This window comes from Liolophura sinensis, chromosome 9, assembly GCF_032854445.1.
Source record: "Liolophura sinensis isolate JHLJ2023 chromosome 9, CUHK_Ljap_v2, whole genome shotgun sequence".
NCBI classification, from domain to species: Eukaryota; Metazoa; Mollusca; class Polyplacophora; order Chitonida; family Chitonidae; genus Liolophura; species Liolophura sinensis.
The window spans coordinates 22601519-22626536 of NC_088303.1; the positions used below are offsets into that span (position 1 = coordinate 22601519).

Below are 25018 nucleotides of genomic sequence, written 5' to 3' on the forward strand. Positions count from 1 at the left end.
AACCTGAGTTCATTCTTCAGATTGTTACATGAAGTGGTAGGCAAATGCCTCTGGAGATATTAAATGAGAACATGGGAAATAACTTTTGTTTGACCTGGCACAGGACTAGTTGATCACTATTCACACTGTATACAGTGGCAAAATTGATTTACAGGAGTTGCTTATATTATAATTGGAAATCCACAGAAGAATTAATCTGATATATACTTTGTACAACAGACAGGTGTTTGGCTCTTCTCCTCCCTGTCATTGGAAACTGCTTCCCTAATGAGGTTTTATTTTTGAATACATATATCACTGTTTGATTTGACTGTATATCTAAAGCAGACGGGGCAAAGGGTGGTGGGTTTCCCCCCGGGTAGAGCTCTCAGTTTCGTCTGACCATAATTCTGGCCACCATCATATAAGTGAAATATTCTTAAGTACGGCCTACAGTGTAAAACACCAATCAGATAAATAAATCTGGTACAACAGGTGTTTCAGGTGCCTGACAGGTACTCCATACATTGATTTTCAAGTAATTTGCTTTCTCCCGCCAGCAAACTGTTATATTTAGAAATATCCTAGTTTGTGGTATACACCATTAATTACAATACAGCGGTAACATATTATTCTTATTATTTAAACTATTGGAACATTGTAGATATTAGTGTTAATTACTTTAAATGTTAGAGTATTAACAGTTAAAGAGTTGTTTGCATTTCTGAGGTATCTTCTATATTCTGTGTGTTTTTACCTTCAGAACCCTTTGACGATAGCTGTGTCTACTGCTAATGCTGATATTGTTACACTGTGAGTACAATCGCTTTCTTATAAACTTGCTCGCTATCATTTTTGTGTCATAAACGTTTCTACTTATTGCTGAAATTGTGTGATTAAAAACTATCATGGTTATGTGCAGACTACATTTCTACGTGTGAGTCAAGATTAGGCTTGAAAAATTTTGTGAATTTTAAAGATATTATATTTTGAAGGTGATCCAATTTGTTGGTCTGATGAATTTATGTGTCACATTTGCTTGTAGTCATATTACACTAAATATCTGTTTCTGCTTTTTAAACCAGTTTGTACCTGTTCAAAGTTCAAATTATATATATAGATTTATACTTTTGTCTAATTGTCTCCCAATCTTTTCATCATCTTCATTCTTCTACAGGTTAAGATTAGCCAAACTGAATCAGGAGATGAAAGAATCAGACGTATTAGGAAATCCAGGTAATTGTGGGATTAAGTATATTTAGTTATGTTGTGCTCCAAAGATCCTAGTCTAATGTTCAGTTCATCATCCTGTAGATTTTTTTCTAGACATTTTTACAAAAAATATTCATAAACAGTATTGTTTTGTTTATCCACTGTTAAGTTATCCTTTATGCAATCAATAAACATAGTGTACATTTGGGATGTATTTGAGACATTGTTGTTAAACAGTGCTTATATCTTACCCTGAGCGTCCACATCAGTGTCCAATAACAGGGAAAGCAATGTTAAACAAAATGTTATGGATGGTATCTTAAAACGTATTACTGGTATTGAGATCGGAGTTTGCATACATGTAGAGCGCAATAACACAAGCGGGATATTCCATCATTGATTTGGTGTGTACATATTAAATACCGTGAACTACCTGAATTCCTGACTTAGTGTATTGTGTATTAGAATTAAACGTTTGGGATTACATCTCTAAAAGCAATGCATGTATTGAACCCAGGTGTTTGCACATATGTAGTGCACAATAGCAAGAGGAGGATATTCCATTGTTGATTTGATGTGTGCATATTAAATACCGTAAATTACAGAATTCCTGACTTAGTGTATTGTGACTTAGAGTTAATGTTCAACAAAATGTTAGGGATGGTATCTCAAAATGTACAGCATGTACTGACCTGAAGTTTTACATGCATATAAAGCACAATGACCCGAGGGGCATGTTCCATTGCTGATGCTCTGTGTGTATATTGATTACTGTAAATTACCAAATTCACGATTTCATTACTCCATGTATTGAGCTGAAGTTTTGAATTCATGTTTGGTAGCCTTGCAACGAAAAAAGTTTTAATATGTTTTTTCTCTTATGTACTTTTAGGTGATGACACATTTAATGATGTGTTTCGAGACTTTTCCAACATGGCTTCCAATTACCCAGAGAAGTTAGTAAGGAAATGACAGGCCCTCCACAGTGCAGATGTACTACGTACTGCTCATACTCAGAAATGACAGCACTGGAGTTAAGAACACCTAAGTTACAAATTGTTATTATTCTCTTGTGATGAGTGGTGTTCATAAGTTGAGTGAAAACCTTAATATATTTGACGTGTATTGTATACATGTATCTCTCCTGAAGAAAAAAAAAAAAAAAAAGAGACCAACATGCTTGTGTACTACATGTAGTTCCTGATATAAAGTTTGTTTTGAAACTGTTTGTTTGCAAGTTCCTGTCAATAGTACCAATGATTATGGCTTAACACCAGATCAACAATATTCTTGTCAGTAGAGAGGTTGAAGTTGTTTACATGGAAGTAAAGCCTTGCGAGGTACATGTACACACAAGCACTAATGTGAGTAGATCTTGTCAAAGACATCGGCTTCTGGTCCCACATAACCCACCTGTCAATTATATCCAGGATGTGGCTGTGTATCAGATGCATCCTTTAACAAATATTAAAACATGAAGGAGTTTTTGTAACCACATGCCCATCTGACTTATGATGGATGTTTATGTGGAATTGTATGAAGTGATATGTCACATAGCACTGTGCAGCTCTGAGAGTGAGATGATTATCTCCTGAAGTACGGCTTCATTCATCTGGCATTAAATTATCGTATTTTTCCCCCCATTTGTGTACAGGATTAAATGCATCATTGAATGCATCACTTGGTATCATACCTTCTTGCTGGATCAAAGGAGTTTTTAAAAATCGCAGTTAAAAAAGGTTAAGTTTGGGTCACTTGGTAATATTGTGCTCCAGATTTGCAGGTGTAAGTCTGTGTCTTATACATACATGAAATAGGCTGGTATATGAGTTGCGATGTTAAAGTGTTTGCATTTAGATGTGTGTACACTATATTTAATGTGTGATACTGGTTTCAGCTTCAGATTGTGGGTGAGACAACATCAGCTTGTGCTATTTCATCATTTTGTTGTCCATGAAGCATGCATTATTCTTAGGCAGTTGTGTGTGTCTTATGTCACTTACCCTATTTCCTCAACCTTTTCGCATATGCAAGAGCAACTTTCAGCACTTTTAATTCACATATTTAATTTGATTTTGGAAAGAAAATTACACTGGTTGGGTAGGCTTGGCCAATTTAAGAGCTTCACAAAAAGTATAATGTTATAAGTCCCCAGAACATGCGTAAATAAACATCTCGCAAACATGCGAAAAGGTTGAAGAATCACAGTACTGGCATCACCATGGATGCACTGACATATGTGTATTGGATAGTAGATACACTTGATGAAGGCCTTACATATGTGCATAGTAGTGAGTGTCCCAACTACACTAGACTCTACACTATGGTCCAGGATTTGTTTCTTGTTGCTGCTGAAATATGATTTGCTAGTTGATGTATCACATTAACTGCGTGGGTGTTGATATAGTTAAGTGAATGTCACTTGTTGCGTCTACCCTTTGACATGAACATATGTACATGTACATGCAAGTTAACCATGGAATCAGTTTGCTCAGCTGCTTTAAGCGTGTCTCTGTGAGACGACATATATTTTAGTGTGATTGTTTAATAGAATTGTACATCTTTTAAATTGTGACTATAAAAACCCAACTGCTAGTCATTGCTCTTGCCTTGTTGCTTTAAAAATTTTCATTCGTTTGATGAGTTTGTTTTATGGTGATTTTGAGCTCAAATTGTTTGTGTGCTATGTGGTTTATTAATTACAATACAGGAGGAGGATTTTTGTTAATATAATCTAAATAATTATGTACGGTATAAAGATGTACATTTACCTTTTTATTGGAAATATCTTGTCAAAATAATATGACCAATTAAATTTTCAAACACATTGGGCAAGCACAAATATGATAGAAAAGTTTTCAATCATTATTTTCCTTAAACTGGACTTTAAAAGTATGAAGGTTTGTGGTTCAGAAAGTCTTGGGCCCAGTTTCAAGAAGCTCACTTAGCCAAGTATGAACTTAAGTACCATGGCAACATATGTTGTACAGATATAAAGTACACTTAGCTAAGGACAACACTAAGTAAGTTTCATGAATCAGGCCGCTAGTTTAGTGTTTTTCTCATTGGTCAAAGATAATGGGGTGGAGATAATTTTGTCTCCAGGCTGAGCATTAGACAGAACTTGATTATTGGTATCAAATTGTTCATAGTTTAATGCTACTGTATGACTGGCTATAAGCTTACTGTTTTCAAAAGTTTGCTACAGCATCTCCAGATGAGATTTTCAAGATCTATTAAGTACGGTAAATTTACGTCTTTACTTGTAATCTTAAAATTACAAGTGGTTCAGGAAGTCTTTTAAGTGAATACTACTGTTAATCAAAACATCTTGCCACAAACAGCAAAATCTACTGGACAAAAAATGTAAAAAATAACAAAATAACCAACAAAAAAAATTGAAAGAAAAGGAGTATATGTTAGAACAAATACAGGTATTGACTCTGCATACAAATAGATGTATGTAAGCATTCTGTTTGAAACTGTTTTACACAACTTCATAAGCCTTCATATTTGCTGAGACAAACACATGAAATTATTTTTCTATTATTTTTAAGAATCATGTAATTGAAAGTGAATATATGTTCACATTGCTATGTTCTTAATGCAACATGTAGATTTTGTGTACGAGGTATTCTTTATTCCTATGGTGAGTTAAACCATTCCACCTGAGTTGTAGTTTTACACATTCATAGAATTTTATGTTTTCTGGAATTCTACCATGAACTGAATTTTTTTTCTGATAACTTACTTTAATAAAGTGTTACATTGCATTTTTCTTCTCATGTCACAAGTCCCCATTAAGATAGATACTCGTTCCAAAACCCCACTTGAACATGTTTTACTGTTGATTGCATTTTCAATAAAAACAGCACTTTAAAGGATTGATACAACCACTTGTGACATAAACACACGTGTCTTCAGTGGTTTGATGATAATAATGTGTTGAATGGAGCTGTTATGGGAATACTGCATATGACGTTAAACTGGCTATATTACCTACAGGTAGCTGCAGAGGCCAAGAACTTGTAATAGTCAGAATATACATTTAAAAGCTGTGGTGGTTTTGTATTCTGAATGCTGTAATACTCACTCATTGTTAACATTTGTAATACAAGTTATACACAAATGTTTTATTTTTACATTTTATGATGAAAGACACCAGATATGGGGTATTTATTTTTAGCATTTCAAACCAATATTTCTTTTTTCCTCAGTTTTTATGTTACACTTCTTACCATTTTTGGTTGCATTGTATCATCAATACAGCTGAAAATTATTTTCTTAACTGTTCGTGCTTTTCTAGCAATTTCTATTTTTGAGTCTGATTTTGTTTTTCATGTATCTTTCATGGGAAACCCATAGCCATGAGAACACAATGTATTCTGCAGCTCTTATACATGACTTTAGAGTGCGTGTATGATGGAGAAGTATCATCAGGAGTGTAGTACAGGCAGCACCCTGCTTCTGTTTTATGGGCTTCCACAAAAGCTGACATCATGTGGTTTAAGAACGATTTGAAACTGGTTCTAAGACTTGTCATTCTTCTAAATTCTCTGATATGTGGAATGGAAGCATTTGCATGCAAACATTAAATATTTTGTTTTGCCAGTATTATCCTCAAAATACCCCATCTTCATGAGCATGATTTTGGAACGTTGTGGTTATACCTTACCATGAAATTTGTTGGTTGTGAGAGGACTCCATGCATATATTTCAGTTGTAGCCTGAAACCTGCTTTTATAGTAGTAGTTCTCTGCTCAGGTTAGCACTCTCTGTGTTATGGTTAATAGCTATTACTTATATGGAATTTTGTCTTGTGCAATGCCAAGAAGAGCATGTACACTATGGTGCCATGTTATTTTGAGTTCGTCCAGTGGAGGCGGCTCTGTATTTTGAGAGTTCAGTGTCATGGAATGCGCTGTTTTTCTGGTGGCAGACAAAGATCCCATGGTTATGAATTGGAGAGACTGTGAGATCTTTGTGGTATGGAGGGTATAAGCAAAGCTAGTATACAGTTCTGGTAGATTTTCTATTATGAGATGATTTTTGCAGGCTTCTTGGCTTTGTTATTATGGATGGTGTATATATATATAATCTGTGTTTGGAATTGAAACTGTGTGGTGGTGTGATGTATGATTTTGGTGACTATAAAATTTGAACAGTCCATCATAATATAAATACAGATGTCTGAGAATAATGGACTAGTGAATGATTACTATGATGATGACTTACACAACCCCAAGAAATGTACATAGAATAGATAGATGTGTATTATATATAGGAACAAATCACACACTAGTATATGCACTTTCAGTGTAAATATTTGCAAATTAAAATAGTGTATACGTATTTGAAAGGATTGTACAGGTGTCTAGCTTCTGCATGCTTATATTAAGTTTAAGAGCCTGGATATGACCTTGCATGCACAGGCATATCTTCATGAACAGTTGGAATGTTAACATGGACTTAATTAGGAGCAAAAATTGATAAGTACTTGTGCTAGAGGCTGTTAGGCTGCAGTGCTGTTACTTTTGTATAAGAATATAGTGATGGCAAAGACATTACCAGTCTCTGCATGTGTTTTCCCTGATATTATTGCTCATGATCTTGATGATCTGACTGTAAATCCTGGCTGACTTAGTCATCCTATTCTGCTATAAATCCCCTTTGTAATTGTACATAGGCTTCTCATCCCAGGTTTTATCGCATTTGGTCTGGTGTACCATAGCGTAATGTGGTGCTTGAAACTAATATATGTCATTCTTGTTCCACATTAACTTTTCACAGCTGATTATGTGCTGTCAGTTTTCCTTGTTCTACAAAAACTCTTCTGTTATAGAGAGAAATAAAACCGATGATGACTTTCATTGAGTTTTGTGTTTTTTATTGCTTTTACATGAGCTTAAACCATTTATTTAAAACCAATTATTGAAGGTTCTAATGTGTAATAACTACAACAATAAAACTTACATGTAATATAATAGGTAGTTTAAAGTGTTTTTTTTTTTTAAGGGTATAGTTACACTAATTTAAAAATTTAACAATATCCATAAACAATAATTCCAATGGACACATGTATTGATAAGCAACATGAAAGTTAAAAATGAATCCAGATGAAAGTAAATTGACGTTATTACAGATTTTGTCATTGCTTTTTTGGACATATGGTAAATGAGTAATACAAGTGACATAACCTTAATAGTGGAACATTTATTAGTATTTTAAGGGAGCGAAGGTTGACATTTGTATACAAATTAGGTGGAGGAAATTGCAGGAAATGCAAGTGAAACGTTATTTTGGAACAGCATCCAGTTTTCTTTAGATTGCCTGTAATATAAAGCCTCACATGACTTCAGTTATTGATGTGACCTGGATGAGTAGAAACAATTGCCTAGAACAAGGTGAATGTACCAGACACAGGTGTAGGTGGTGGACTTGCCACACTGGAGGTGCCAAAGCTGAAACTGAAACCATCACTATCTCCTGCTGTAGTGTCTGGTGGTCCACCCCCGAACAGCGAGAACACAGAGCCAGCATCCGACGCTCCTGCCCCACTGTTGTCACCGCCACTGAAATTAAAGGACATACTCTGTCCCTGCTCAGTGTGGGCTGAAAGTAAAATACAGAAGCTGTTAAAAAAAATTATCACAAATAATAATAATAAAAAACACAAAAGAAAAAAACCCTGAAACAATGCTTACCAAAAACTTTCAACCAAAAATCACCTTTGAAGCTTGTTACAATAGGATCCTCCAAAAACATCTAGGTCACCATTTGTCCATATTCATCATAAAGGAATCTGATTCAATTTTATTAATGCTCAACATGAGTAAAAGCTAGTTCTTCATATCTTCTCCTTAGCACCAATGGTTCATGTTGGCCCTTGTCATATATAGTGAAATATCAGAGCAGTGGAGGCATGTAAAGGTAGGACTATGAAAAGCACAGACATAAATATGGTCAATATTACCTCACCAAGATAGGGCTGCAATATTACTGAAGTAGTGAAAGCCCATTAATTTGGAAACATTACCAGTGACGTGCTTAAGAGAATGGCCTTATCCAAGCTGTTACATGCATCATTAATAATAATGTCTAATGTCTGAAGAAAAACATTGGTCCGGAGCACACTTACTGTAAATATTCAACCTTCTCAACCACTAAAGTACTTTTTCCAATGGTATTTATGTATACAATTATTACAAAAATGACACCAAAATGATTATTGTCACTACAGATCCAAGCTTCATAAAACTGTGCAAATTATCTCTCTACACCCCATATTTATCTCAGAATGTTTCAAAATATTGGTTGCAGTGGTGGTTGAAAGGTTGAAGCATTAGAGTACCTGGGCTGTCAGCGGGTCCAAACAGAGACTTTCCACCAGATTCTGCTAGATCTGGAGACATAAATGCTGACTGGAAGGGCTTACCATCTCCTCTCTGCAAAATATGTTAACATATATGATCAGCACTGAATAAAAGTACCTTAGAGGTAAGCTATGCTAAGAAACACATAACATGTCCTAGTTCCAATCCGATATACCTTTATAATATATATAATATATAATTATATTGCAAATTATCTTACATCAAATCGATATAATTCCCAACATTGATAAATCGAGACCAGTGAAAATACGGCCTCAAACTCGCAGCTATGGGTGTATGTTCCTACTGCTGCACCAACTGAAGTATCCTGCAAAATGGGAACAGCCACCTTTTTACAATCTACCTTGCGTCTTTACATCAAGACACCCTGCATTTATTGCACAATGTACAAAGAGATGACTTGACAAACTGCAATCATGAGTGAATACACTGAGAAGATATAATTTCCAAAATTATCTGTCAGTGTCTGTGGTGTAATTATGTCTATACTTGATGTATTCCCTGATGATAATTGGGATATAAATCATCTTACCCCATCCGGAAAAAAAGACTGAAAGAATGGATTATCTTGCATTGTGTTATTGCCCTCATTCTTGGCTGCCTGCTAAAATCAGCGAAACATGAAAGAAGAAAAAAAATTATTGCAGTGTGAAAAAAGTCAAATGTAGCTCCATTAATAAGACATTGGTTGGTGTAAATTATTGATTCATATATTATGACAAATCCACTGGTTACTTGGTTAATATGTGAATAGTTATACTTCAACATGACTTGGGGAAAATGTGTATCATCAGTTTCATTAAACTGAACATAAAGTCTGCCATTATATATACATAGAAAATAGGACACATTTATCAAAGAAAAGTCGGTAAAAATTCTATAAAGTTATGAAAGCCGAGAAGATGAAGTTCAGTATTGGGGATATAGCACTGACGGACAATTCACTCCAAGTAGCCATGTTGTAGAAGCCCTTATGAACTTGGCCAATCACTAGTGCAGAAAGCGTCACATGATAATTGGCTGTCATGTCAAAGAACCTATTAGCTCTTGATTAACAGTGTGGTCTCCTATAGTGGATGGACAGATATTGATGCAATAAATTAGATTTTGCGGTCAGTATAAGTGTTAAACGTGTGCATTTTGCATTTTGGTTGGGCACCAGGCGTTTTTGTTTGTATTTATCTCGGATACAAATAGTACGGGAGAGCTCCTAGGTTTGGTGATTGGTGACGTCACTCTAGATAGCTATAACATGGCAAAATGGCATTACCAAATGAGTGGCTAGGTAATGACAACTGTTTGGTATTTCTTTTGTTGATAAGCATTGTAGAATTTTTAAAATATTTTGAGAAGATTTCTGGAATACTACTTCATTTATTAATTGAGATTTAGTGGCTGACTTTATGTTCACTTTAAAATGTGGGCTATCGGTATATACACCAGGAGAAGCTGTATTTCTAGTAAACAGCAATCTGCAATCATGTCATCTTTACCCTTTAAATACAACATATCAAAGAACATATCATAAGAGGTGATGAACTTAAGATGGGCTACAAAGTCTGGTGGGCATGCGTAAACCTTCTCTGGGACTGATGGTTCTGTAGCAAACATTGGGCGTGTAGAATACTGAGGGGCTGCTGGGGACTTGGTCAGAAGACGGACTCTCTCCAGGTGCCTCTCCAGGTTGAATGGACTGACATTGTTGTCCTCTGTGCCATGCTGAGCAGGTGTAGTTGGCTGAGACATCTGAATTCCATCCTCCCGGTGTTCTGTGTGGTAAAACATATCATGTACAGTGCAGGACAGTGTTAGTCTATGCCAGACAGAAATATCAAACTGAATGTTACTCAAATTTCACAGTATTGTAAGTTGTGTTTAAAATCATATTAATGATGCTGGCAAAGCTTGGACAAGTATACATCACAATTGTTGATGAACAGCAGTACATAGATACATGAATTTGGAATTCAATTTATGTTTGCACCATTTAACTTCTGTTAGATACCAGTATCTGGTATGAATAATGTGTAAACATGTAACGGTAATTTATCTTACTGGGGTTTAATACCATACTCAAGACTATTTGATTTTCATGACAGTGGCCACTTTTATGGTTGATGGAAACTGGAATGCTTAGAGTACACTTGTAAACAACTGGTCTTTGACAAGTAACCGGTACATATCGGGTAGACATCAAAACATGGGCCGTGTTTTGATGCTGCATTGCTCCATTATCCTCTGTTCAAACCCTTTCAAACTTCAGACATTCAAATGGCATGATTTTGTTAATATACTGAGTAGTCTGCACACAGGGCAAAAATGAAAACATAGCCACAAAAACGCACGTTCCGGTGACCCACACTGCATCACCTTTCAGGTGTCATGAGTAGAGTGCGCACTGCACCCGTGTGACAGTGTTGTCTTGAAAAATTGTCTGGCTCTAGTGTCAGAGAAACCCTTCTGACAGACAGGAACAAGTTTTGCTGAATCAAGATGCATTTCTAAGCGGCGGACAAGGAATTGATGACCTTTTCAAGTAAAGCAAGGTACAACATCATTTTGAAATGTCCAGGACATGCCTTTTTGACTCTTTTTTGATTTTGGTCCCATGAACAGAAATCTTTAAGGATGGAATTTGGTCTTTATACTTAGGACATAATGGCTTTATGGCTTTTGAGTGTGTAAATTTTTAGAGGCTGACGTAAGAGGGTTTTGGAGATATTGAGTGTCAAAGTACGGCCCATTTTTTTATGCCCACCCGATATATAGGTGGACCTCCACATTAGTGACCAGTTAACAATCTGATAACAGTGGAAGCTGGGAAAATCTTCAGAATTTCCTGTTTCAGGCTTAGACTGAACAAACACTTTGTGTGTGCTAGCTAATGTTGTGATAATGTCCTGAACACTCAATCCACTAGTGACCTTCACAGTCTGACTGTAGTATACAGCACATTATGTACAAACTACGTCATATGGAGGGCATGTGTTTTTATTGAAGTACACCTATACCTGGAGTTTTGGGTTCCTTCCTGCGTGGGCTAAGGGCAGTGCCATCATTCTGAGTGTGTGGTAAAGGTGAGGGTATCAGTTCAGCCTCCGACTTGTGCTGTGCTGAAGGTCTCTCTACAAGCACAAAACAATCACAAACTGGATATCCACTGATGTCAGAAATCATCTCTATTTGTTACAGTTCTTGCAGGATATTCCCAGGTCGTCAAGAAGCCATATGCAATTTGATTTATTTTAGGAAACAGGCTTTCATTCATTTCATCAAACATTTCATGTTGGATTCCAATACAAATGTCAACACCCTTTCAGTTCAGCATGTCCAATCCTAATCTTCTGTGGGAATCCCTATCATTCTTCCTTTCTCTTTTCTTAACTGCTGTAATAGCAAGATAGGTTTTGGGTAAACTTTAAGAAGAACAGTTTCAAAATCAACAAGATGGCTATTCACTATGTTCACCCCGAGTTAGGCAAAACTTTTAATAGGAAATGTGCTGTACCTTGGGAGTAGTCCTGTGTGAGTTTGGGAGTTGGGCAGGTATCCTGGAACACAGATGCTCTAGAACCCACCTGAGGACTTTGTGGCACACAGAGAGGTGCCTCTGGAACTTTTCCTGTGTCCTATGAGTCAAAATGGAAAAAACAAAATGCACAATCTCATCCACTGAGTCCATACTCTTACTCTAAATTACACACTTTATCTTTGCCACACATCACGTATTGTTATACATGATGTTTGCCAGAGATTATTGAAGTCAGCCTTTTCAATGCATGTGCATACATACATGCAAGCTGAAAGTTAAAGATCAGATTATTGTAATTCTTCAACCTTTTTGCAAGTTTGCAAGGTGTTTATTCAAGCATATTCTGAAGCCATTATTCTGTGTTGACTGAAAAAACTGTACGTTTTGTGAATTTTTTTGTAGTTTTTTTTTTATCAAAAATCAAATTCAAAACGGGCACAAATTGCACTGAAAGTTCCTCTTTCATATGCAAAAAGGTTGAGGAATTTGGGTAACACAGAAAGCTATCTAGCAGAAGAGAGAATATTGTATTTGGTCATCTTAGAACTTGATCACCAAGTGAAATGAAAATTAATAATCATTGTAAACTTCTAACACACAAAAGTGCTCAGTTGTAAACAAAACCTTAATTGCAGTACATAGCTACATGGTCACCATACCTGAGGAGGCAACCTTTGTTGACCTGTCAGAGCCTCACAGCTACTGGACTTGCTACTTCCAGAAGGAGATGATTTACCCTGATCGGGGCCAAGTTGGTTTGGGTGTTTGAATACAGCTTGGCCTAGTTGTCCTTCTCCTTCAGTAACAGGTGCTTGGATGATTGGAGGTTGCCCGAGACCTGAAGGCCTGGGAGTCACATGGAGACTGCTGGATGCAAAGTTAGGAGACTGTCCAGGGGTTGCAGCAAGTGGAGCTAGGAGAAAGTAGCTGCTTGGCTGAGACTGACTTTGCATCTGAGATCCTCCCATGGCACTCGTCTTTGGCATGTACTTCAGCTGAGCTGAAAAGTGTTAACGACATGTATACATGTATGACAAGAAGCAATCCAATGATAAACTGATCATCTAGACACTTGGGTCTTACTGAAATTAAAGAAAACAAGAGCAAAAAATATGAATGCATCAACAGGTTATAATTTGGATATAATTGCATCATAATGACTTAATTTCTGTCCCTCACACAACACCACCATTTTTTTTTACTTTCCTTGGAATCATAAGAGAAATAATATAACGATAGTGCAATCATGTAATCTATTTTTCAGAGGAGTAATATCATTGATGTGTAGGCCCTACAGTGTATTTGAATGCAGGTCCTGCTTACTTGGCTGCACTGATGCAACATGCAACCGACTGGTACCTGGGGAGGTGTTTCCCTGGTTTTCTCTGTCCTGCAGCAACTTGAAATATTCTTATTAAAGAACAAGACAGCAACTGGCTAAAACATATTTCAATTGAAGGCAAAAGTATCGCACTTTATTATTTTAATGAGATTTTCACCGAATAACATAAATAACAAAATGGCAATACTGCACAAATGGCTGGTGTGCATCGAGGCAGCCATCTTGAGAATTTTATTCAATTAAAAAAGCTTGCTATCATTGCACGGCTTAAGCTGTGACGTAACCTTTACCCATTCACTCCATGAAGTGACATATGATAACACAGAACTACTGCATAAGACTAAATTTTGAGGTCGTTTACAACGATTTAGTTACGAATAGCCAAAGGGCCATTTCACACACCGTCAATTGTGGAACAGGTCTGTATCATTTACGGACCACACAGACATAAAATCAGTAACTTCCAAGCTGTGTAATATTCAACGATGGTATCACAAATTATGTCAGACAGTAAGTACAGTAGCATACCATCTCGGCCCAAACCGCATTCATCTGCCAATAGACCTTACACCTATACTTAGTCATGCTGCTTAAAATTATACAAATACATTTCTTGTTGTTCATTTTAGCATTTAGTCAGAAGTTTCTCCATGACAAATATGAGAAACACTGCTAAATTCATCAGGGATGAAGAAGGTTTGTGGGAATGAGAAGACTGCATCTCACCAATTTAAATTTTACTCCTTTGTCTTTCTTGCATACAAGGGGTGTTTTTTCGGTTTTCTTTTATAAAATACAGTAAAATTATTGAAACGCTGTGTTCAAGCCGAGGTGCTTTCTCTGACGTCCGCAATAACTAGGTCGCTGCTTTCATCTTAGAAGCCACCGCTACAAATTGAAGCATAAAAGTTGTTTCAGGATTGATCATGAATCTAGTTGTACAACAATCCCATTGTAATTTTGTAAACATTTAATAGGGGTCAAAATCACCAGCACAACCCCTCAGGAGACTATGAACTGAACTAGGACTACCCCAGCCGTACATCTGCAGCTTGGCTATTTAAACAGGGTTGCTGGAGTTCCTTGTAAATGATATAGTAGGCCTACTGTATCAATAGTTCAAGAAGTGGAAGAAATATTTTCCCACTATGTCAAATTTCTGAGAAAGCTATATTTATCACTTGGTCCTTCATCGCCCAAATTCACAACTTTTACCTGTCTTACATTACCGCTTAGACTATTACTAGTATACGGAAAATACTTTCGACATTGGAGAGCTTGAGTAAAAGTGACGTCACCTTGCCCATAATGGAGACATGCTGAAGCTGTGTCAAGACGAAGTTTCATTAACCTTTTACTGGGTTGAAAAAAGTCTAAAAAAATATTTAATGCCTTTTTAAGATACTTTGAATGGTAGTCTTTCAGTGGACATAAACATTAGTCAGATGCTTTTTTTCATGTTAAGTATGGTAAGTAAGAAACAAATCCCCTAAAACTGCTGTAACACATGGGTTAATCACCTAGACTGTGACTTACTTTGTTGCATCCAAATCGTAACCATGAAAACAGCTATGTGAACACAGACAAATCAATCGAACATACCATGTATACCATTGCTAGCACCTCACAACCTACTATGATGTCATCCACAAGGTATTCTAGCCAAATCAATGAGAGGAGATGAATAATCCTTTACATAGAAGCCTTTCATCTGCCCAGGGGGGAAGAGAAAAAACACACCTGATGAAGTTATCATATGGCTATGACCCATGTTCCCGGCATGTATCCCATAACTCTGAGGCAGGCTGGCAGGCTGCTGATGACATTGGACATGTTGTAGCACCTGTGGCTGAGACCCAGCTGGTTGACACTTGGCTGGAAGTGGCAGAGACCTGGATGGAAGTGATTGAGACCTGGCTGGATTTGGCAGAGGTCCATGTGGCTGAGATCTAGCTGACTGATAAGCGGCCTTCTGTAATATCAAATCTTTGTTTGGTTGTTGGAACATCCTGTCACCACCATCATACATGCTGAAATATCAACAAGCCTTTGTAAATTAAAATGATCAATTTTTAGATTGTAGTCCTCTTTACCTGCTTTAAAAACAAACTATTCAGTTGACTTCAGTAAATCACCTATGTCATGGAATCCTTCCCCAACCGATTGCCATGCTGCAATCTAACACTGTGAGTAAAAAAAGTTTCACATGATTTTTTTTTCAAGCAATTTTTTGGAGAAAATATCCATGAAATTATAGTAGGGGATTTGTATGCTGTTCCTAGTATTTTTTACTTCCATAACTAATGACAATAACGTCATATTTTCCAGAGATCTCTTAAACTGATTAGGAAAGCCACTAAATCTGAAAACACAGCCTGTTTTATTTATATGTTTTTATATTTCACAGAAAAAAAATGTTTAAATGAAAAAACAAAACACAAAGAACATCTATATTCAAATGGGCCAACATTAAAATCACTATCAACAAATAGCTTCTGTGTAAAAAAGAACTGAAACTGAAACTAAGTGTTGTGGGGCTCTCGTAATCTATACTTCATTTGTTGGGAAGGTCTGCCAAGAACCTGCTGATGGTCGATGGATCCTCCTGGGCTGTGCTTGGTTTCCTCCCACCATAATGCTGGCTTCCGTTGCATATCATGTGAAATATTTTTGAGTACGGCATAAAACACCAATGAAATAAATAAAATGTACCATACACTTACTGAGCTAGTGTAGACTTCTCCAACCCTATTTCAGCCTGTGTCAATTTCTCTGTACTAGTACTGTTCACACCTGTTTGGCTGTAGCCTGACGCACTGCTCATCTGGCTTTCTCTGTTATCAAGCTGAACCGAGTTATCTTGTTCACTCACATCAGCTTGGGGCATGGACTCAGATGCATGACTCTGCTCCTCTTCTGCCTGACATTCGTCAACAAATTGAATTCTATGTCTTTATGATAGATTCATAGCCATATGCAATTGTATAGTCGACATTGGATCTTTACACAACCTTGACCAAGCTGGTTTCTGCAGAACATGTGAGTGTATTGAATTGGTACATGTAGTGTCAGACAAATAGTGTCAGAGGTTATGGTGGATCAGGGAGTTTGTTTTACTATGACCATGAAGCGAACAAATGCAACAAAGAAACAAAATCTGATCTCCATTATACAGCCACTATGGTGTCATAATAACTCTTGGTGTCTCAGGAGGATGCCTCAAGCATCACTGAGACCCATGTGAAGGGTGTCCTAAATCCAAAATTTCACCTGTCCAGAGGATTAAGTTGAGGCTACACTAGGAAAAATTGGTGAATCAAACCTGGCTCATGGAGAGAAAAATGGTGACTTAAACAAGGCTGGTTCCATTTAGGACGGCTTTTTTCTCATCCACCAATTTTGGTGGCCTATATTAGAACAGTTCCGTTTAGTTCACAATTGCTGGTTAAGATGCATAAACTAATTCTCAATACGACCGATGCAACCTTGTGCTGCCTGAAAGCAAATCAAACATTAGATCTACTGATCAATGTGTAAATGCAAGCAGCCATAAATTGGTGAACTGAACGGAGCAGGCCCCAATGCTGGCCTTTTTCAGTCCGGAAAAGCTACTCCAGTGTAACTGTGATTTTTTTCACCATGGCTGCTCGACTGTTCCCTGGAAATTGGTGCTGCAGATTGCAAATTCTGTTGTGATCCACTGAATGTCTCACCAAGTAGGCTTTTATTTTTGCCATTTTCATGCAGAATCTCAATTGATAACCTTATACTTGCTTTTCGGGAATCCACATGCAGAATCTAACCTTAAGTTAGAGCCACAAAGCTGTTGCCCCATTTATTTATTTATTTATTTGATTGGTATTTTACGCCGTACTCCAGAATATTTCACTTATACGACGGCGGCCAGCATTATGGTGGGTGGAAACCAGGCACAGCCCGGGGGAAACCCACGACCATCCGCAGGTTGCTGTCAGACCTTCCCATGTACGAACAGAGAGGAAGCCAGCATGAACTGGACTTGAACTCACAGCGACCGCATTGGTGAGAGACTCCTGGGTCATTACGCTGTGCTAGCGCGCTAACCGACTGAGCCACGAAGGCCCCGCTGTTGCTCCAAGTGAAGATTTTTAATGAATATATACATGTACAAGTATTGGTAATCAATATTGTGGATTCCCTGTTAATAACTCAAATGATGAAAGCTCATGTCCACTTTTCCAAAGAAAGTATCGTAGAAAGGAAATTTGAGAACATTCCAATTGAGTATTTGTTAAGTTACTCTTGTGGTTTTACAAGAATCTTCTTGGATTCTTACTTTTAGCAGTTATTCTTTATAATTAAATACTGAAATGGGATAACATATCTCTATATGACTACAAGTTTCTCATTAATATGCACAAGATTAATTCTGAATTTAATTAAGATAATGCAAGTATAAATAATAGCTTCGTACTTAAAAGGTGATGTAAATTTATCAGCTGCATGTGGAGACTAAGACAGTAGAGTACCTTTGCTTGCAATTTCCTGGCTCGCTCTTCCTCTATATTTTTCTGCTTTTGCTTCCTTTGTTTTATTTCACAAAGTTCTCTCTCCAATGCTTGTAACTTTTCTTGTTTCACAATGATCATTTTGCAGTTTTTCCTGGAGTCCAACTTTAACTGTGCACTTATTTCATGTTAAGGTAAGAAATTTGTTGTCTTATCTCGTGGTCTGACATAATTGGCCAGTCGATGCTGGGCTTACATAACTGTGTTCTAGGACAATATGAAAGAATAATACCAACAACAGAAGAAGAACAACAGTGACCGATAGGAGCATGAAGAGGTTAAGAAACCCATGTAAGTCTCCTGATACCTTCTTCCTTTCTGTTTCAGGACATCTTACGCCCGCCTGACAAAATGGAGCTAATAATTATTAGTACTTATGATTATTAATTAAACATTAAAGGATACATGGCAACAAGAAAATGCTTCATGTCATAGATGTCAACATCAGGCCCTGCAAAGGTAATTTCTGTACAGTTACATAGAGAAAGTATATACACATTTATAGAAAGGAAGTAAAGCCCAGTCCAGACTACCCAACATCACTCAACTTCTGTGGCCTCAACAAGAATCAACTTGATGCTGAGTCAACAAGATGAGTCATTTTGAGTAGTCTTCAACACACTCTTTTTTGTTGAATCGGAAATGTGCATGTGTATTTTTTGTCATCAAGTTGAGTGAAATAGCCAATCAGCGAACGTCTAGAAATAACCTGACCATCTGAAGGCAAGTGAACAGCCAATAAACCCACGACGCGATTCTTCCGGCTGCTCATCACTGTGTCTCATGCATTGGAGAGAAAGATGGAAATTTCCCTCCATTTTATCGAAAGTTTGTTAAAAAAAAACATGCTACACATGGTTCAACATGCGACAACAGTGTTGGACAATCTTGACCTATCTAACTTGTAGTGTGGACGGGACACTCAGCAGCATTTAGCTTGCTGTTGAGTTAACAAAACTTGAACAATGTTTGATAGTCTGAACGGGGTTAAACAATTCACTACCATAACCTGTTCTCATATATCCAGTTCTTAAGTATACTGCTATGGTTGTGAATAAAGCAGAACCTATGGACATGGAACACACATTTCTAGAAAACTGAAAGGGAAACATTTTAACTATACACTTATTTCCCTAACACTGTGATAAATAACAAGAAAATTTCTAAGTGCTTAATATGATGTGGATGTTTACAGCTGCAATTACATGTACATGTAAAACAGCTTGAACCTAAAATGAACCTTCATGTAGAAGCTTACCTTTCAATTCTGCAATGGCTGTTTCCAACTCCTCTATTTTCTTGTTGACTTCATCCAGTCTTGCAGATGAGGTCTCAATTTCCTTTTGTTTTTGTAGAAATGTTTGAGCCAATGGGAATGATTCATACTTTTGTTTATAGTCTTCCCAAATATTTGTGTAATGTTGTAACACATTTCTCCTGTCAGTTCTGAAAGCAAAATCTTAAGATTTAGAAATCAATGAATTGATCTCTCACACTTCTTTTGATATTTTAACTTTACCTTACATCATTTTCTTAAAAGTTATTTTCAACCCTTTGAGCTTTCTTTTTCAAAATGCTTTGCATAAATATTAAAAATTTCAAATGCAATTTATTAAAATTTTCTTCAATTTAATTCAGACATGGTCGTAATTAAATGTCATGATCAATGAGGAACTAATATTCTTAATAAACTTGCTCCATGGCGTTAAATGTTTTTTACAGAGTACTTGTGCTACCTTCATTTGTGTATATACAGTAGTAAGGTACTTTCAAGAAAGAAATGAACAACACAGTTTGAGAGCAGTTGTTTCAATTGCAGCAGAGATATATGTTCTCTTCATTGTTTGGTCAAAACTTGACTCTTTATGGCTTAGTGTGGATCAGGGGGGACAACTCTTTGCAACAACTGGAAAGAATGAAATTTTTCTTTACAAAATACCACAAGAAAAATGACAACCCTGTATTATTTGATTACCCAGTATTTACTTTACCAGAAACTGCTGAGAATTAAAGAATTGAACCCACAGTCTGAATTAAGTCATGCTGTTATAAGTGACAAAAATAAAACTCATATCTTTATGTTGAGTTTGCACCATATGATTACGGACAATGGAATATTCTCCAGTTTGGCACAAACACCTATGAAACAAACAAAATCAAAAATAAAAATAAAGGGTAATGAATGCACTATGTTTTGATATCTTTGGCCTTGCAATGGAATAAATGGAATCAATGTGATTACTTTTCCTGTTCACCAGTGACAACCACAGCATTCAACTTTTTCATCAGTGCCACTTCATGGTCCAGTAGCACACAGGCCGTCTTCCTCAAGCTATATTAAAAACAAAAGTGTCAGAATTAGTACTTTTTCCAATTCAAACCAGTTTCACGGATTTAAAACAGATTGACAGGTCATCGTGGGTGTTGATTGAAGTTGCTTGGGGTTTAACTTGTACTTTTCAACAATTTTTCAGTCATATGATGACGAAGGAATCCTTAGAGTACATGTAATGTGCCTCCCTGTTGCAGGACAGATTTCCACTGCTCTTTTATCTAGTGCTGCCTCACTGAGATGCCTTCCTGAAGGCAAGTAAGACACCCCGCCTGAGCCATTATACTGATACAGGTCAACAACTTCCTCTTTAAAGCCTTAGGTGTGACTCGACCCTAGGATTGACCCCGGATCTATCGCTGCTGCACGAGGAAATAAGCCAAAACCATAATTACTGTAGTTTTTATACGCTAGATGGCAATTAACCCGATGGTTAATAGCACATTCTGGTGATCGACAACGTAATGAATTTGAAGATTTGTTCAGAAGAACAACTTAACATGTAAAGTCATGTTTTAAAATGGGGAGGGGGGGGGGGGGGCAATATTAAACTGTACTATAGCTACCAATTTTGTGCAGTGCCTTTAAAGTTGAATACACTGCAATGTACTTTTACCATCTACAGCTGCAGAGATTTGAACAAATTCAAGTTGTGAAATATTTCTCAATAGAGCCCTTCTTGTGTATTTCATTTTAACATTCTGGAGGTTATCATGTAAATCTAACTATTATTCAGTGTTCTGAGTTCCAGCAAAGGTACAGAATAAGAAATTGGATTAACTGTATTTTTAAGAATCAGTGGTATATTTCCCACAACTCAGAGTAGACTGTACAACTTTCTCAAGTAAATGTCTGTCGATGTGGACAAGGCAAATGTACACCAATTAAACCAATGTATTGTTGTTAATTATAAACCCACAATCAAATTCAAACTATCTCTTTTGACTTGGTTACTAAAGCAAATAGTTTAATCTTCGACTTTGGTTTACGGTTTTAATACCTGTCACAATTATCCCTATTTTGAATGAACTGTTTGTGCACCCTCTTGGTTTCCTCGTCTAGTTGTGTTGAGGATTCTTGGAGACACTCGATTTCTGATTTCTTCTGAATTATTTCCTTTTCAAGACCTGTAAAATACACACAAAAGATGTGTAACTTAAAGAATATGAAATGTCAAAGAGGCTGCTAAAAAAAGTCCTCTAAAAATCGAGGTAGGCATCACTAAATAGACCACTTAAAACCATGCATAAATATACTTTAATTCATTTTTTTTTTTTTAGATTTTTGTGCAAAGAGTTAAAGGCACCCAAACATTTGACTTTTAATGTAGTCTTTATGGACCATACTATGAGAGGTTAGGAACTCTGACGTCACAGGAAGTTTATCCAACTCTAATCACAACACTGAATGTTGGAATAACTTTTTACCCATGAGTGAACATTACTGAAATAATGTTCCCAAAATTTCCTTCCTTCTGGTGACCATCAGGAAAAAAGGTGATGTGTTGTCAGAGTTCCTAGATACTGTCAGTAAGGAACATAAAGCTCACCACAGTCTTCAAATATCTGAACACCTTTCATCACTCTCAAAAAAAATCTGAAAAATAAATGAAAGTATTTTTACACAAAATTTTTCGGTTGTCTTTATGATGAACCTTACTTCATATTTAAGCCTTCTTTTACCTTAATGAGATAGACTACACTTCATCCATTCTCATTGAGTTCATCAGAAGTCCCTGTATTTATGTACATGGAAGCCTGTCGTAACAGCACAAAATTATGTATCTATTATGATTTCTTTGGTGTACTGTAGTCACCCAGACTAGTTAACTACTTACCACATGTATATAAATAAAACTTCTCACACTTATCACACCACGAATTTTTTTTTTTTTTTTTTGAATTTAAAATTATTATCCTTACCTTCCAACAGCTGATTCTCTTTTTCAATAAGCTTTACAATTTGCTGATTTTCATATTCTAGGAAATGAAATAAGAATATTTAAGTACATCGAGTGCATTTTATTTGATTGCTGCTTTACCTATGCAGCAGGATATTATCAATACATGTGCATTCATACTTTACTATCTATATGTATCAGATTAATTAACACTGCTGTTCACTGAATATAGGTGTTCAAGCGTAATATGATGAATGAAACCTAAGACAAAAAAAAAACATATAGTTAATGGCATCAACAGTAAACCTACCAAAACTTTGGATGAGACTGTCCAACTCCTCAGGACTGTTCCCCATTGACAACAACCCAGAATTCATGATTCGTCAGTGTACACACAAATGAATTGTTTACATGTATGTGAGCCACGTGAGCCATGTATAGGCTCCTATCAGTAAGTAAACTTCTGCAGCACAGAACAAATCTGGACAAAGAAAAACAAACTTTAGTTCACTAAAAAATTGATGATCAAATTGTTTAAAGAAGTTTATTTATTCAGATTAGTTGTCTTTTTCAGCCTTTTTCATGTTGTTTTTCTCAATCCTGTCCGTCCACACTAACCTGTCTTTGACAAGATATAATACTGCAGTTCTCCTATATTTATATGCTGATGGATGGAGAGCTACAGAGTGAAAGCTGAAGACCAACAGTGGGTTGTTCCTTATCCATTCCAAAAGGAGGCACTTTATATATGGCTATGGCAATATGATGGGTTTCGACTGGAGAAGGGGTAACTGGTGCTGAGTTTAAATGTTAACATGAGGGCCTCCGTGGCTCAGTTGGTAGGCACACTAGCGCAGCGAATTGACCTAGGAGCCTCTCACCATTACAGTTGCTGTGAGTTCAAGTCCAGCTCATGTTGGCTTCCTCTCCAGAAATACGTAGGGAGGCCTGCCAGCAACCTGCTGAAGGTCATGGGTTTCCCCCGGGCGCTGCCCAGTTTCCTCCTTGCCATCGTCGTATAAGTGAAATATTCTTGAGTACGGCATAAAACACCCTTCAAATAAATAAATAAATAAAAATTAACAGTTTATGGCAAACCTTGATTCTCACAGGCGGCAGAAGATACAGTTTTATTGAAAATAGGTTGGAATATAGGCCCTTATTTTCTGATGCTAATGTTTAGCCAAACATTTAAAGAGCTAAACTAATTGAACAATCTTGTTACCTTTCACTCTAAAGGTCTTTGTTTTACTTTTCTTTTCTTTTCTTTTTTTTTTTTTTTTTAGCCCATACACCTCAACAGGCGTTAATTCACCACAATAACCACGATTTTATACTTCCATGCATTGTGTCATGTCGGTGTGAGTGGCCGCGATTACTTGCAGTATGTAGGCCTATATGTACATAAAATATCTGATTTGAATGATCTGCTTATAATATCATAATGAATACTTAATCAAGGATTATAGAGAGTTCCCAGTTATTAATCCAAAGATCTTTCTCAACTATACATCACAGCATAATTGTGACAACCCAGTTCCCAGTCAGATTATAGATTAAATTTATATAGCCTACGAAGTCAACTGTGAAGTGAAATCTATCATCTTGGAACTGATGGCTAAATATACCATGAAACTGTAAACGATGACTTCAAATTACGGGATAGTATATTTAGGCGGCTGGTACTTCTCAAAGGCTATCAGTTTCAGACACTGTAAAATAGGAGAACATGCATGGTGTGATTGTCCACATATTCATCCCCTGATCCAGGCCAATGAAAAAAAGTCTGATTTTGATTATGACTATGTTTACTCATTGTCATGACAGCCTTATATACTCAATTTAAATGTTTAGCCCTACAACATACTTCATTCAAATGCATCTTGGAAACTCCAATATTACAATCAAATAAAATCTTTACCGAGAACAGAAGCAGACTATCGTATGTCGTCTGCTACACCTCTTTTTGAGAAAGACTTACATTCAAGGGAGACTACTCTAGATAGCCTGAATATGCAGTAGTACCGCTACTTAACATTTTAAATGATTATTTATTTTCAGTTTTTTATTTATCTATTTTTACAGTTTGAGCGTAAGGAAAAAAGAAAAAGGACAAACTAACCGGCCTTGTAGGCCTGCTATTCATACCTTTATAGAGATGGTGGGCTTCAGGCCTCGCTGGATGACAGTAATCCTGTAGCGTAGGCCAGGGTTATGTGTAGAGGGATCCCGAGTGCCTGGGGTTACGTTAACTACCGACCTTCGCCAGAAACCTGACAAACCTCATGTCGTAATAAACCCACAGCCAAAACAGCGAAAGGTGGATTCGAACATGCGACCTCGCTTGTCCAAGGGTGGGTAAGTTGAGCCAACGTTTTAAATGCATGTCACCCAAGGTTTTTTTTTGATATCCTTGTCATTCCGCTTCCCAGCAATACTACGGGCTTTAGTAAAGGTTTATATACCTTTCGCATTTTTCTTGTTTTCAGTTAAATAAATAATCCACTTAATGTAGGCCTAATGTGATACCTTTGGCAGTTTGTGACGGGGTCATGGATTGCCGCCAAATACACTGACTGGACGATCGCGAGGTGCATATAACTTTGCTGGGGATAGTGAGTCTATATTCAGATAGTGCTGAATTGCAGTGTATCTTTTCTGAAAATTATATCAAGTACAGAAATAGAGTCTTTCCAAATCCTATATTAAAACAAACAGGGTTTATTTTAGGGCATGGAATGTTTACAAGTGCCTTATATATTCTAGATCCGAGACGTCTG

The 25018-nt window shown here is 36.7% G+C and overlaps 2 protein-coding genes across 5 annotated transcripts in view; one reads left to right on the forward strand and one right to left on the reverse strand.

The window, feature by feature from the left end:
- Nucleotides 1–7061, forward strand: part of LOC135475169 (arf-GAP with coiled-coil, ANK repeat and PH domain-containing protein 2-like) — a 45678-nt gene extending 38617 nt beyond the window's left edge. For all 3 annotated transcript variants that reach the window (XM_064754955.1, XM_064754957.1, XM_064754956.1), the window contains 3 exons: nucleotides 743–792; nucleotides 1157–1215; nucleotides 2084–7061. In XM_064754955.1, coding sequence (XP_064611025.1) covers nucleotides 743–792; nucleotides 1157–1215; nucleotides 2084–2163 — 189 coding nt within the window. In that variant the 3' untranslated portion in view covers nucleotides 2164–7061. The remainder of the gene's footprint in view (nucleotides 1–742; nucleotides 793–1156; nucleotides 1216–2083) is intronic.
- A 17-nt stretch (nucleotides 7062–7078) lies between these two features.
- Nucleotides 7079–24205, reverse strand: LOC135475170 (tensin-1-like). Of its 2 annotated transcripts, none has more exons than XM_064754959.1 (17): nucleotides 24160–24205; nucleotides 22549–22719; nucleotides 22261–22317; nucleotides 21339–21465; nucleotides 20249–20338; nucleotides 19265–19452; nucleotides 18412–18457; nucleotides 17968–18124; nucleotides 16183–16379; nucleotides 15200–15489; nucleotides 12777–13117; nucleotides 12094–12214; nucleotides 11597–11710; nucleotides 10164–10354; nucleotides 9118–9186; nucleotides 8543–8636; nucleotides 7079–7803 (listed from the first exon to the last, which is right to left on the reverse strand). In XM_064754959.1, the coding sequence occupies exons 2-17, from the start codon at nucleotides 22613–22615 to the stop codon at nucleotides 7586–7588; spliced, it is 2367 nt and encodes a 788-aa protein (XP_064611029.1). In that variant the 5' UTR covers nucleotides 22616–22719; nucleotides 24160–24205; the 3' UTR covers nucleotides 7079–7585. The 2 variants fall into 2 exon arrangements, with proteins under 2 accessions (XP_064611029.1, XP_064611028.1); XM_064754958.1 differs by having other exon boundaries at nucleotides 9118–9189.
- Between the last annotated feature and the right edge of the window lie 813 nt (nucleotides 24206–25018).